This window comes from Tupaia chinensis, unplaced genomic scaffold (genome assembly GCF_000334495.1).
Source record: "Tupaia chinensis unplaced genomic scaffold, TupChi_1.0 Scaffold148587_1, whole genome shotgun sequence".
Classification (NCBI taxonomy): Eukaryota; Metazoa; Chordata; class Mammalia; order Scandentia; family Tupaiidae; genus Tupaia; species Tupaia belangeri.
Window position 1 is genome coordinate 2,329,854 of NW_006208436.1, and position 13,064 is coordinate 2,342,917.

Sequence of the window (13,064 nt, forward strand, 5' to 3'; positions counted from 1 at the left end):
GTGGTTCTCAGTAACATGAAATCGATGTCCTCAGGTCTATTAAGAGATGTTAGTGGGAGTAAATTCCTTCTGAGCAGTGACCGTGGCTTATGCACCATTTTGCGCAAGGCACAAGGCGAATGCATGACTGGCACCGAAGGAGGGATTGGACCTGCCAGAATCAAGAAATCTTCAGAATGTGCAGTAGAGCGACAATGCGATGCTTTCTGAGGAAATTTCCAAGCAATTTAAAATTTCTACTTGAGTACTTCCAAGTGAACCATATCCCTTTTCTGGGACCCTGTGGATATGGATTTCTGTTGATACCAGATATCCTCCTAGATACGTACACGGCCTAATAAGCATACACGTGAGGACCCTCCATGTGAGCTGCTTCACTCCACACTCCCAACAGAAGCACACGCAGGAGAAAAGTTCCCTGTTTACAATTCTGACATTTATCTTTGACACTCTCTGTTCTTTTAGTGATGTCTCCAAAATTAATGAAGGAATTGGTGACAAAATTGGAATGTTCTTTCAGTCAATTTCAACGTTTTTCACTGGTTTCATAATAGGATTTACACGTGGTTGGAAACTAACCCTTGTGATTTTGGCCATCAGTCCTGTTCTTGGACTGTCAGCTGCTATCTGGGCAAAGGTAGGTAACGCCTGTGAATCCAGATTTCAAACCGCCCCCTGGGCCACATGGAAGACCTCTTGGTAGGGCCTGGTTCTGTGCATGATAGCCCTGTTTTTGCACTTAACACTTGCTATTAAATCTTCAGTTCAAAATCAGCAGGATAACCAGATCCAGCCTCACTTAGTACAGTCCTTGCCAGGACTCCATGCATTCCTTGGCCATGTGACTATCTGGTGAAGGGATAAGAAGGAAGGAAGGAGTTTGCTTGTCCCACTTTTGCCTTGTAAACTGACATGCTGAACTCTAATGATCTGTGTTCTGTAGTGGGCGATGCCATAGTCACAGAGCACGTAGAGGTTCAAGTTCAGTGAAAACACAAGTCCCATCCAGTCAACATATTTTGTCAGCATCCCTGGGGCTTGCGTATAGCTGAATCATGATCAGGGAGCTGATGGTGATGAAGAGAAATAGGAAGAGAAAGAAGAAGCCCTTCATCTTGAGAGGACAGGGGAATCGGAAACAATAAGACAAAGAGACAGAGTAACGGTGGACACAGGCAGCCTGAGCCTAGGTAACCCAAGCAATTTGTGCCGCCCAGACAAACTAGACATCTTTATTTATAGTACAAGGAGACACTACATATGTGTATTTCACAACACTTCATAGATTCGTTGCTAGGTTATAGAAGCTAAGAAGCAGGTAGCAAATCTATAAGAGCTTAGACATACTGGACCAAGTGTATCTCTAGGTGATAATCCCATCAAGAGAAAATCCCATTATTTTCTTTTCTACTGGAGAGGAGTATAACTGCAGGTGTGGGGAAGAAACATAAGGCTAAATAATCTCTCCATAAGGCGTTTGCCACCACACCCAGAAAAGGCTAAAGAATCTCTCCTAAGGCATGCACCACCACACCCAGAGAAGGCTAAAGAATCTTTCAGATGCAGAGCAAGGATTGGACTTTGTTAATTTGGGGTCAAGATGTTTCCTGACTTCCATCTGATGTGTTTGTTGGAACAACCCTAGGAATTTCCACCCTTTGCTCTGCCTGCAGTGAGGGTCAAGGAAAGGACAAGCTGCAAGGCTCTGCCGAAGCCTAAAGGGACAGGTGGTGCTTGCTCAGAGCATGTCCGCACACCTCACTCAGGGCCGCTCCATCAATATGTCCCTACAATATTTGATTTTTATATTTTTGTTTTTGCAGATTTTGTTTAATATGTAAATCAGATTTATAGTTTTGAGAGCATTGCAAATGGCTTTACGTTTATACATATTTAATCTACTCTTATAAACTTAAATTTAAGAGAATAGATACGTTCCAGTCTCAGATGCATGTAAACTTTTAATCTCTTAATCTTGAAGGCAACACAGAAGTGGTCCTCCCCACATTTGCACACATGACTGCAATGACTTTGTGATACCTATTTTTACCTTTTAAAGAAGAGCACAGTGTTTGTTCTAAATTGATTTGATTGGGGCCACAGATGGTGTAGCAGTTATGTCGCTGGATCCCCACATGACTAACCAGTTTGAGTGCCAGATCCAGTGGCTTAAAACTCATGCCAGGCATGTGTGTGTGCATGCCCAAGATCCCAGGGGGAGAATTAAGGAGAAAGGATTGTGGCATGGCCATCCCCACTGTGGAGTGATTGCTCACTTTCACTCTTACTGTCTCTGTATCTCTCTTGTGAGCAGACATGCCCTAAGGCAAACAAACAAACAAAAAAATTCTTTAAAAGAATAAATAGATTTTATCTAAGAGTGGGTTGTTGCAGTCGAAGATTGGCCCAGTGTGTAATTTTGACTGATTTCAACACAATTTAGAGAAGGCACTACAAATTCATGTAGCAGAAGAATTTAAGTAATGGCTAACCAACAAAAGCAAAACACAAAAGTGAGCCTGTAAGTGTTACAAGAGTTTTAGAGCCTTTACTCTATAGGATGGATGTTGCTTAGCTATTGTAAATAGTAACTACCATTTATTGAGCATCTGCTGTGCCACACAAATACATTTGTTATCTTTTTGAAGGATAGGTTTTTCTCATTTTACCGAGGAAGAGACTGAAGTTCTGAGGACTGCTGATTTGTTGCTCAGTGTAACGGGTTAAATGGTGTTCCTGGTGGTTATTAGCTAACTGAAATACTTGGCAAAAGCTTCTTGCTAATTGATTTTCTTTTCTGTTTACTAGAACATTAAGCAAGTCAGATGCAAACTCTTCACATCAGTATTTGTTGAAGAACTATTTAAAATGTATTAGTATCCATTCTAGTTAAGTTAGGGAAACATTGTGAGTTAATATTTTATGAAGTATTGATTCAGATACCATTATTTAGTAAAAGAAGCCCTTTGCTGCCTCAGTTTTAATCCCCACTGTGCTATCCACTTATGGTATGGTTTTAAGCAAAGTTCTTAATTCTCTGGTTAGCCATATTCAAAATGGAATGTGGCCAGTCTGGAAAGCCTTTTTGTTCCCTGTGAGAACTGAGGCTCACTTGCCCAATGCAGAGACACCAAAGCAGGTAGGAAGAACAGGAAGGGACCCAGTCACAGCCAGCAGCTCCTCCAGGAAGCCCCTTTGTTCATGTGTGCCTCGGACTTTCTTCCTCTGCCTGGAGATAGGGGTGTGAGAGAACACTCATACGTGAAACCACTGCACTTGGGGTAGTTAGGAAACTCTTTGCTTATCCTTCCTAAAGTTATGTCACTACATGCTGTGTGATCCCCATACTTCCCTGGCCTTCCACCTTGACGTGTCTAAGCCAGAGGCCCATTAGCAATCTCTATGTTGAGCACTCACTCTATTTCCTTGATAGGATGCCTGTTTTATACATTTATGATTAGCATAGTCTATACCTTACTTTCTGAAATGTAGTATCTCCCAGAGCTTCTAGTTAGATTTTTTTTAGATAAGGATATATATGAAGTTTTCAGTTGAAAGATACAATACTCAATTAATCTAATTTATTATATACCACTACAATCCAGAAAGAATTTGAGCTAGTTTACAGCATGAATATATGTACTGAAAATAGGACATCATGACCAAGGACAAGTAGAAGAGAGATTTTGTTCAATGTGTGCATTAACGTACACACAGCATTGGTGTATTTTTTACTGTTTATTTTATTTATTTTAGGGATAGTAAAGTGAGGCGTTTATTGAAAGAGAGGGAAGGAAAAACAGAGCTCCCAGGAAGGGAAGGGGTCCCAGAAAATGAGTTGCCCACATTGGTGTATTTTCTGCTTTGCAAAAGATAACTTTGCAAAAAAATTTAAATGATCAGAAACTTGTATTTTTGAACAGATATTGTCTTCGTTTACTGATAAAGAACTCTTGGCATATGCCAAAGCTGGAGCAGTAGCAGAAGAGGTCTTAGCAGCAATTAGAACTGTGATTGCATTTGGAGGACAAAAGAAAGAACTTGAAAGGTTTGAGTTTCTTTTTTAAGTTGATAGAAATGTTAAATTCTGTGTCATCTCATATACCCTTCAGGCTAACAGTTTAAATTATATAGCTTGTGTGTATGTGTGCGTATACATATTAATACATATTTCTATATACAAGCATATGTGTGTGTGCGTGTGTGTATGTGTATTTACTTAAATAGCTTAACGGATATATTATAACATAACTAATATTCTGGAGAAGTTAATTCAAAGGATATACCAGAATTTTCTAGATGAGAAATGACACAAAGATAATTTCCTAAGGGTGAACTGTATTTTATATGTCTGGTTTTTAAAATATATTTTTAATTTACATTTAATCAATTTATGCCTGTACAGAATACAAAACAGTTTTTTGGAGCATGAATGGAGTGCATAGTACTCCAGTCGAAGTTATTATCATATACATTATTATAGCAAAATAACTTTCATTTTTGTGTCTTTTAAAAGTTTTTTTCTCCTGCATATCTGATATTTTAATCAAGTTTATTCTTGCTCGTCTATACTGAATGAGTATTTTCTGCAATATCTATGGAGACGTTTTAATCTATGGTTCATTTCCCCTCTTGAGATATGTGCCCTGATTTGAAAGACAAACAATGTAACCAAAAAGCATATTTTGTTCATTTGTTCTAATGTTCAGAGTTTTTTATTATGTGTTATATGGTTTTATCTTTGTAACTGTTTCCTTTTATTAGATTTTTGAGCATTATAATAGTAATTTTTTGAAATTTATAATAGTTATTGATACAAAGATTTCTGGGCTACAACAATCTTTATTGAAAATTGCATATATATTATAATATTCTGGTATTAGAGTATTTTAGTGTTATAAATATACGGTTTTTTTAGATGTTTTTGCCATGGGGCATATACACTCATTGGAAAGAGACAGACAGAGACAGTTAAAAGAAACGTGAGAAATCATCCCCTGGGCCAGAAGGCCATGCCACGCTCCCTTCTCCTTCATGGTTCTCCCAGGATCCTGGGCCTGGATGCACAAGTGCCTGGCATGATTTTGAAGCCAGTGGGTCTGGGACTTGAACCATGGTCAGCCATGTGGAAGTCCAGCAACATAACCAGTATACCATCTGTTGGTCCCAATATATATTTTTTGAAAATAGGAAAAAGTAAACTATATTATTTAGGAGTGGTTAAATGTTGTGTGAAAAAGCCTTAAAGAAAAGGGGATTTTTGTAAGTTAGAATAACAGTTATCTTACATTTTGAGAAGATGAGAGGTTGTGTGTTGACACACTTGGCCTGGAGCTTCTGTGGCTCTGCAGTGTTCTGTTTCTTGACCTCACTTACACATGCATGTTCATTGGATAATTATTTTTTAAACCATATAAACATATTTGTTCATATGCTGTATTTCACACCCACATAGATTTCCTCTGAGAACAGTTTACAATGGCTAAGTGCCATAGTTCAAAGGAAAATAGTGTTTGTGTTCTATTTCAATTTTTGCTAAGGTTTTTGCTTTTACTTTAAAATATGTCTGACTAATAAAATGAGAAGTCTTGCTTAATGACCGGGCAAAATCTAATCAAATAAACTTCCACTCTCTTGGAGTTTAAATTGTATTAGGGAAGGGACAAGTACAGAAAACCAAAAATAAGCAAATATCACGAATATCTAATCTACCAGTGTAGGTAAATATTATTTGGGGCAATAAAATACTTTGAGAGAGTCATGGGGGCACTAGTTTGCAGAAGTTATTCAGGAACATCTTTTGGATTAGTCGATAGTTGAGAAGAAGCAGAATGCAGTTTTGTATGTGGAATTCTTTTCTAGTTATTCTCAGTGGAAAAGTAGACTAGAAAAATAATATGTCCAATTGCTTAGGAAGACAGGGCATGTCTGCTTTTGCTGGTTTCTGAGCCTTGGGGGAAAACATCTCCCCAAAGAAATCAAAATCCCAAGTGTGACCCTCCTGTGTAGCTTGGGTCTGAATTTAGACTACTCTTTGGACTAGGAAACTCTTTCACTGAAGCTGAAGATTACATGCTAATAATGAGTCCTAGTTCAATATTATTAGTGTCTGATAGAAGAAATGAAAAATTACTGAAAATTAGTGAACTAAACATGTAAATTAAGAAGTGAGAAAAAGAAAAACTGAGTACAGTATTAGAATGATGGGACCAGCAGGTGGTGTGGTGGTTAAGGGTGCTGGACTTTCACATGGCTGACCACGATTCAAGTCCTGGACCTGGTGGCTTGCTTTCTTACTTTCCCTCTCTCTTACTCTGTCCCTCTCTGGAGTGGGGGCTGTGGAAGAAGAGTTAAATAGTATAAATAAATAAACTTAAAATAATAATAATAATAATTTTTTTAAAAAAGAATGAAATAATAAAGGTAAGAGCAAAAATTATTTTAATAGAAAATAAAGGTAAAAAAAGAGGGCCAACAGAGCCCTAAACTAATTCTTCGAAAAGACTAATAAAGAACCAAGTATTGTGCTAGTTTATTTAGGAACAGAAAAAGAATGAAAAAGAAAAAGATAAACTTGCTTCAGATTAAAAAAGTTTCTTTTAAAATGTATAGCTCTATACCAACTATGTTTAAAATTATAGTATGTGTGTTCACATGGAAAAGGGAGAAGCACCCTCCAAATGGTCTCACAATACCCCTTCCTTAGCCCTCCAGCTCATCAGGATCTTGGGTGTCTGTGCACAAGCCCTAAGTGTTTTTAGGGTAACTTGGGCATCTGAACCTGCAGTTGGCTCTGTGGCTTCCAGCATCACAATCCAGCACACCATGCACCATATCACCTAGGCTGGTCTGTGCCACGAAATTTTAAATACCTAAGGATGTATACAATATCCTGGAAAAATATAGATCAAAGTTGTCACTTAAGAAGAAAAGCTGAGTAAATCTATAATTATTAAAGGAATTAAATCCAAAGTTAACAATTAACAAAGAGATTAACAGAGTTCATCTCTCCCACCCTCCATTGCCACATGTGCATGCACAAGCAAAAATGATCAAGTCTAAATAATTTCACTGGGAAATTCTACCAAAATTTCAAGAAGGTGAGAACCCCTTATATGAATTTTTACAGAGAATGAAAGGAAAAGAAAAAAATTTCTGAGTTTATTTTATGATGCTGTTTTAAGTTCAATACCACAACTAGACAGGTAGAAGATGAGAAAGAACATTAAAGGACCATTTGACCTAAAACTGATGGAGATATTCTACATAAACTATTAGCTAAACAAACCGATGTGAAGAAAATATCATCCAATTTTTAAAAATCTTGAATCTGTTAGCTTTACCCTATGAATGCAAAGATGGCTTGACATTAGGAAATCTATTAATATAATTAATGATATTAACAGATTAAAGGAAACATTTTATTTTGATGAATAGACAAAAAGCATTAATTATATCTGATTTACAACCAGAATTCTTAAAACTGGGAATATAGGGGCTGGCAGGTGGCATGGTGGGTAAGGCACTGGACTCCCCTTCCACATGGCTGACCATGACTCGAGTCCTGGACCTGGCAGCTTGCTTTCTCACTTTCTTTCTCCCTCTCTCTCTCTGTCTCCCTCTGGTCAAAATTAAGAAAGATAGGGCCGGCAGTGGTCTGGTAGTTGAGGGCACTGGACTCCCATATGGCTGGCTATGGTTCAAGTCTCGGACCTCGTGGTTCGCTTTCTCACTTTCTTTCTCCCTCTCTCTCTCTGTCTCCCTCTGGTCAAAATTAAGAAAGATAGGGCCGGCAGTGGTCTGGTAGTTGAGGGCACTGGACTCCCATATGGCTGGCTATGGTTCAAGTCTCGGACCTCGTGGTTCGCTTTCTCACTTTCTTTCTCCCTCTCTCTCTCTGTCTCCCTCTGGTCAAAATTAAGAAAGATAGGGCCGGCAGTGGTCTGGTAGTTGAGGGCACTGGACTCCCATATGGCTGGCTATGGTTCAAGTCTCGGACCTCGTGGTTCGCTTTCTCACTTTCTTTCTCCCTCTCTCTCTCTGTCTCCCTCTGGTCAAAATTAAGAAAGATAGGGCCGGCAGTGGTCTGGTAGTTGAGGGCACTGGACTCCCATATGGCTGGCTATGGTTCAAGTCTCGGACCTCGTGGTTCGCTTTCTCACTTTCTTTCTCCCTCTCTCTCTCTGTCTCCCTCTGGTCAAAATTAAGAAAGATAGGGCCGGCAGTGGTCTGGTAGTTGAGGGCACTGGACTCCCATATGGCTGGCTATGGTTCAAGTCTCGGACCTCGTGGTTCGCTTTCTCACTTTCTTTCTCCCTCTCTCTCTCTGTCTCCCTCTGGTCAAAATTAAGAAAGATAGGGCCGGCAGTGGTCTGGTAGTTGAGGGCACTGGACTCCCATATGGCTGGCTATGGTTCAAGTCTCGGACCTCGTGGTTCGCTTTCTCACTTTCTTTCTCCCTCTCTCTCTCTGTCTCCCTCTGGTCAAAATTAAGAAAGATAGGGCCGGCAGTGGTCTGGTAGTTGAGGGCACTGGACTCCCATATGGCTGGCTATGGTTCAAGTCTCGGACCTCGTGGTTCGCTTTCTCACTTTCTTTCTCCCTCTCTCTCTCTGTCTCCCTCTGGTCAAAATTAAGAAAGATAGGGCCGGCAGTGGTCTGGTAGTTGAGGGCACTGGACTCCCATATGGCTGGCTATGGTTCAAGTCTCGGACCTCGTGGTTCGCTTTCTCACTTTCTTTTTCTGTCTCTCTCTGGTCAAATTAAAATAAATAAATAAATAAAGCTAAATAAAATAATTATTAAAAATTTTTAAAAAGATAAAAAATAATAATACATAAAATGAAATATAAATAAGTCTTTTAAAAAACCTGGGAATAAGAGACCTTCAGATAGTGCTAACGTGGTTGGACTTCCATGTAGTCAACCATGGTTCGAGTCCTGGACCTGGCAGCTTAAAATCATGTCAGGCATGTGTGTGTGTATATCCAAAATCCTGAGTGGAGAATAGAGGAGAAGAGATTACGGCATGGCCATCCCTTCTGTGGGTGATTTCTTGCTTCCTGTCTCTCTGTCTCTCCAGTGAACACACACCCTGTAGCAAAAATCTCTCTAAAAAAAATTGGGAATAGAAAATAATTGTCTTAACCCAATAAAATCATTGTATTAGGAGACCCATAGACTATATATACACGCACATACCTATACACACATACATATAGTTGTTGTTTACATATATATGTGTGTATATATGTATATATACACATATATATATAGTTTTTTGTTTTGTTGTTATTTTCATTTTTTTTTCAGGTTTTTGCCATAGAGTGCATGCACTCACCAGAAAGAGACAGAAAAAAAGTGAGAAATCACCCTCTTCCCCAAGGGGATGGCCAAATTGCAGTCTCTTCTACTCTGTAGTCTTGGGGAACACGTGCAAATGCATCTGGCATGATCTTCAAGCAGCTAGGTCTGGGACTCGAACCATGTGGTTGACCATGTGGGAATCAAACACCTAAACTACCACCCCACCTGCTGGCTCTCACCTCAAGAAATATATTTAATGGTGAAATATTTAATGCATTCCTTTAAAATAAAAGAGACAAGTATATCTGGTAGTATAATTTCTATTTAGTTTTGTACTAATACTTGATAATGAGACCAAGAAAACCAATAAGAATAAATATAATAAGCAAAATAAAACAGCAAAGTAAATGAAAGCTATAAGGATTGGAAAACAGGAAGCAAACTGTCATTATTCACAGTTGATATAATATGGTAGCATACACAGAAATTTCCACAGACCCTATAGGCTAACAAAGTATGAGGTCTCTGGGTACCTAACTACCTGATAGTTTTTCAAAATAAATGACGTTCGAGTAAATAAACTAGAAATGCACATTAGAAAAGTATTTTGTCCATTCTGAGATGCACATTTTCCCTGACAATTCGTGATCTCTGAAATTGGAATAAAACTTGAGATCAGTCTCATGTGCAGTGGATCTGAATTGAACTTGAACCCTTCCTGGCAGGGTTCATGTTTGCATCTGCCATTCTCCAAGGGAGGTACTCACCTGACACCATTTTACATTAAGTTCTGTGTCTAGGAATTTTTGGACCATACCAGTAGTATGAATTCATACTTCAAACCTGCATGAATTCTGGTTTATGCCTCAAATTCTCAGGGGAGTTGTTTTTGCCCCTTTTCATCTGATTCCAGGGTTGACAGATATGAGTTCTGTCCCTCTCTGTGGCACCTATGTTGCTTATTACATGGGGCATGGCCCTTTGTATCCTAGCTGTATATACAATCTCCTATCATAAACTCCTTTCTTTTTTATTTTTTTTTGAAGAGGTTTTTGCTATAGGCTGTGTGAGCTCTCCAGACAGACAGAGAGAGACAGAGAGACAGAAAGTGAGAAATCACCCCCCAGGGGGAATGGCCATGCCGCACTCCATTCTCCTCCATTTTTCTCTTGGGATCTTGGGCTTGCACGCACACGCGCCCGGTGTACGTTTAAGCCACCAGGTCCAGGACTCTAACCGCAGTCGACTACATGGGAGTTGAGCAACATAGCCATTATGCTAACTGCTGGTCCCATAAGCTCCTGTCTTAATGATACACATAAAATAACAGGTTAACAATATTTCTTGAAAGTAATGACATCCTAAATTTGAGGAAGATGACATATTTTGAAAAGATACTACTAACAAGAAAACTCATAATGGTGTGTGGGATGTAACCTGGGTAAGGAGGGAAAGACATTAGGGGAGTCAAGTCTAATATGCATAACTCAGATAAATGTGATCATTTTAGTGCACTAAAAGTTTAAAGAACTAAGGGTTCTTTTAATGGGCTATTTTAGTTAGTTATGTTTAGGAAGTATTTTTCTAGAGAAGATGGTAACCAACTTCTAACTATAAAAATAAGCAAACGGGCTTACATAGCTATATTCAGAGATTTGTTTTCTGTGTGAAGTCATTTCTTCAGAAGATATAAGAGACTTGAATGTATCTTTGAAAGGAGATTCTGCCATGGAAAATTGAAATTATTGTTACCTACAGGTCAGAGTACATACAAAAAATATGAACAAACCAAAATAAACTACAATCTCATGGCCTACTGTTCTTTCTAGCTTGGCCATTTCTTGAAAGTTCACTCATTCAACAGATTAGTCCAGTACTTGCTGCATGCTATGACTGTGCTCAACTCTGGGTTTTTGGTCATGATTGAAAATTAGAGGATATGGATCTCACATGATCCTCAGTTGAAATAGTAAGATGGCTAAGAAGGGGGAGGGAAGAAGTCAAGAAAATCATCAAAGAAAGAAATTACAGATTTTTGAGTGATCTCTGAAAGAATCACAGTGTTGATGATATAAGGAGGGCAATGTGACCTTGAATGTGGTCATCAAGATAGGCCTCCTTGAGGAGATTTCATTTGGGCTGGAACTTGATGGGTGAGAAATAACCTGTCATGGTAAAGATATGGATGGGCTAGATGGGAAGAGGAGTCTTCCTGAAGGAGCAAAGACTTTGGTACATTCTAGGAAATATATTATAAGAGTGTGTGACTGGTGCTTAGATGAGTGAGGAGAGTTTGGGGTTAGTAGGAGCCGGGATAGGGGAGTGTGAGGTCCATGGCAAAGTTAGGATTTTATTCCATGAGCATAGGGAAGTGGTTGGCAACAGATATTAAACCAGGAGATGATTATGTGCATTGTTGAAAAGTCATTCTCTGTCTGTAATGGGTCTGGTAAATGGATGAGAGCAGTGAAAGGGTCCATCAGGAAGGCAACTGTTGTGGCCCTGCTCAGAGGGATTGTGGTGGTCTGTTCTAGGGAGGAAGAAGGTGAAGGGAGACAAGTACCTAGATGTGGGATATAATTTTGAAGTAAAACTGGTAAGATCATTATAATTTTTATTATAATTTTTATAATTATTTTGAGCACAAACCATAATCGGCCATGTGGGAGTCCAGCACCCTTAACCACCACGCCACCTGCCGGCCCCTGGAAAGATAGTTTTTAGACCAAACAATCCTCCCATTTTCTTTTCAGCTCTTCTCCTTACTTTCATCTCAGCTTCTGCATGCACAAGTAAACAAAGTCTTCATTTGATCTTTTCTTCAAATTAGCAGGTGCAGGAGGAAACTGGCTCTCTAGGAATGGAAATTTAATAAGTTAAAATGAATTTAACTCAATAGTGTAGAATAGTTTTATTCTCCTTAATTTAGAGATAATATTTCTCTTTTTTAAGTGTCTTGTAAAGTTTACCTATTAGCATTGATTTCTATTTGCTTAAACAAAATTGTTCCTTGCTCTTAGAGTGGCTGTTTGCATCACTGATAAACGTTTTTGCAACATTTAAAAAAAATTAATCTTTTCTAAATACCAACATTTTTATTATATTACTTTAGTCCATAGGAACTCCTATTTTACTGTTTTCATGCTAAAGCTTCTATTGAATGGATGATTTTAATATTTGACTTTGTATTTGTGACATTCTTATTGAAAAAGCAATCAAAAAGCCTGTATAAAAGGAGTGTTGTTTATACTCTTACCCTTGCCTTTCCTTCATTTGTCTTTTCTGTTATCTAAATTATTTTCTGTCTTGTTGCTTTTTCCTAATGCAAATGTTTCCCCTGGCTGCTTAAGACAACATGCTGTCAGTGAAATGGTTTCTGCATTAGTCTTGGTAAGCAAGAACTGAAATAAAGAATATGTAAGAGTATGAGTCATAAGCACGAAAATTTCTTAAATGTAGTCATGTATAATTTATGCCGAGTAATTCCTTTCACCTCAGATCATTGCACATCAATCACTGAAACATATTTCTTGAAAATAATTTTTTGCTCAAAAATTATAACTGGCAAGTTGGGTTGTTCACCTTTTGGGGCATAGAAACTGAAATAATCTGTTTCTATTTTATCACTATAAAGCTCTGTTTAAATTTAGTCTGTAGTGAACTAGTTGTTATGTAAATTTCATTTGGCATGCTTTGTATCTGTGATAAAATAGCTAAAGTATTTATGAAGGCAAGAAAGAATGCATGCTTGAACCTGG

At 38.5% G+C, this 13,064-nt stretch overlaps 1 protein-coding gene across 1 annotated transcript in view; it reads left to right on the forward strand.

The window, feature by feature from the left end:
- The window catches only part of LOC102483808 (multidrug resistance protein 1), a gene marked incomplete in the record, with an annotated part of 79,478 nt that overhangs the window by 31,692 nt on the left and 34,722 nt on the right, over window positions 1-13,064 (forward strand). The window contains 2 exon segments of the mRNA XM_006170484.3: window positions 466-637; window positions 3,924-4,048. Coding sequence (XP_006170546.3) covers window positions 466-637; window positions 3,924-4,048 — 297 coding nt within the window.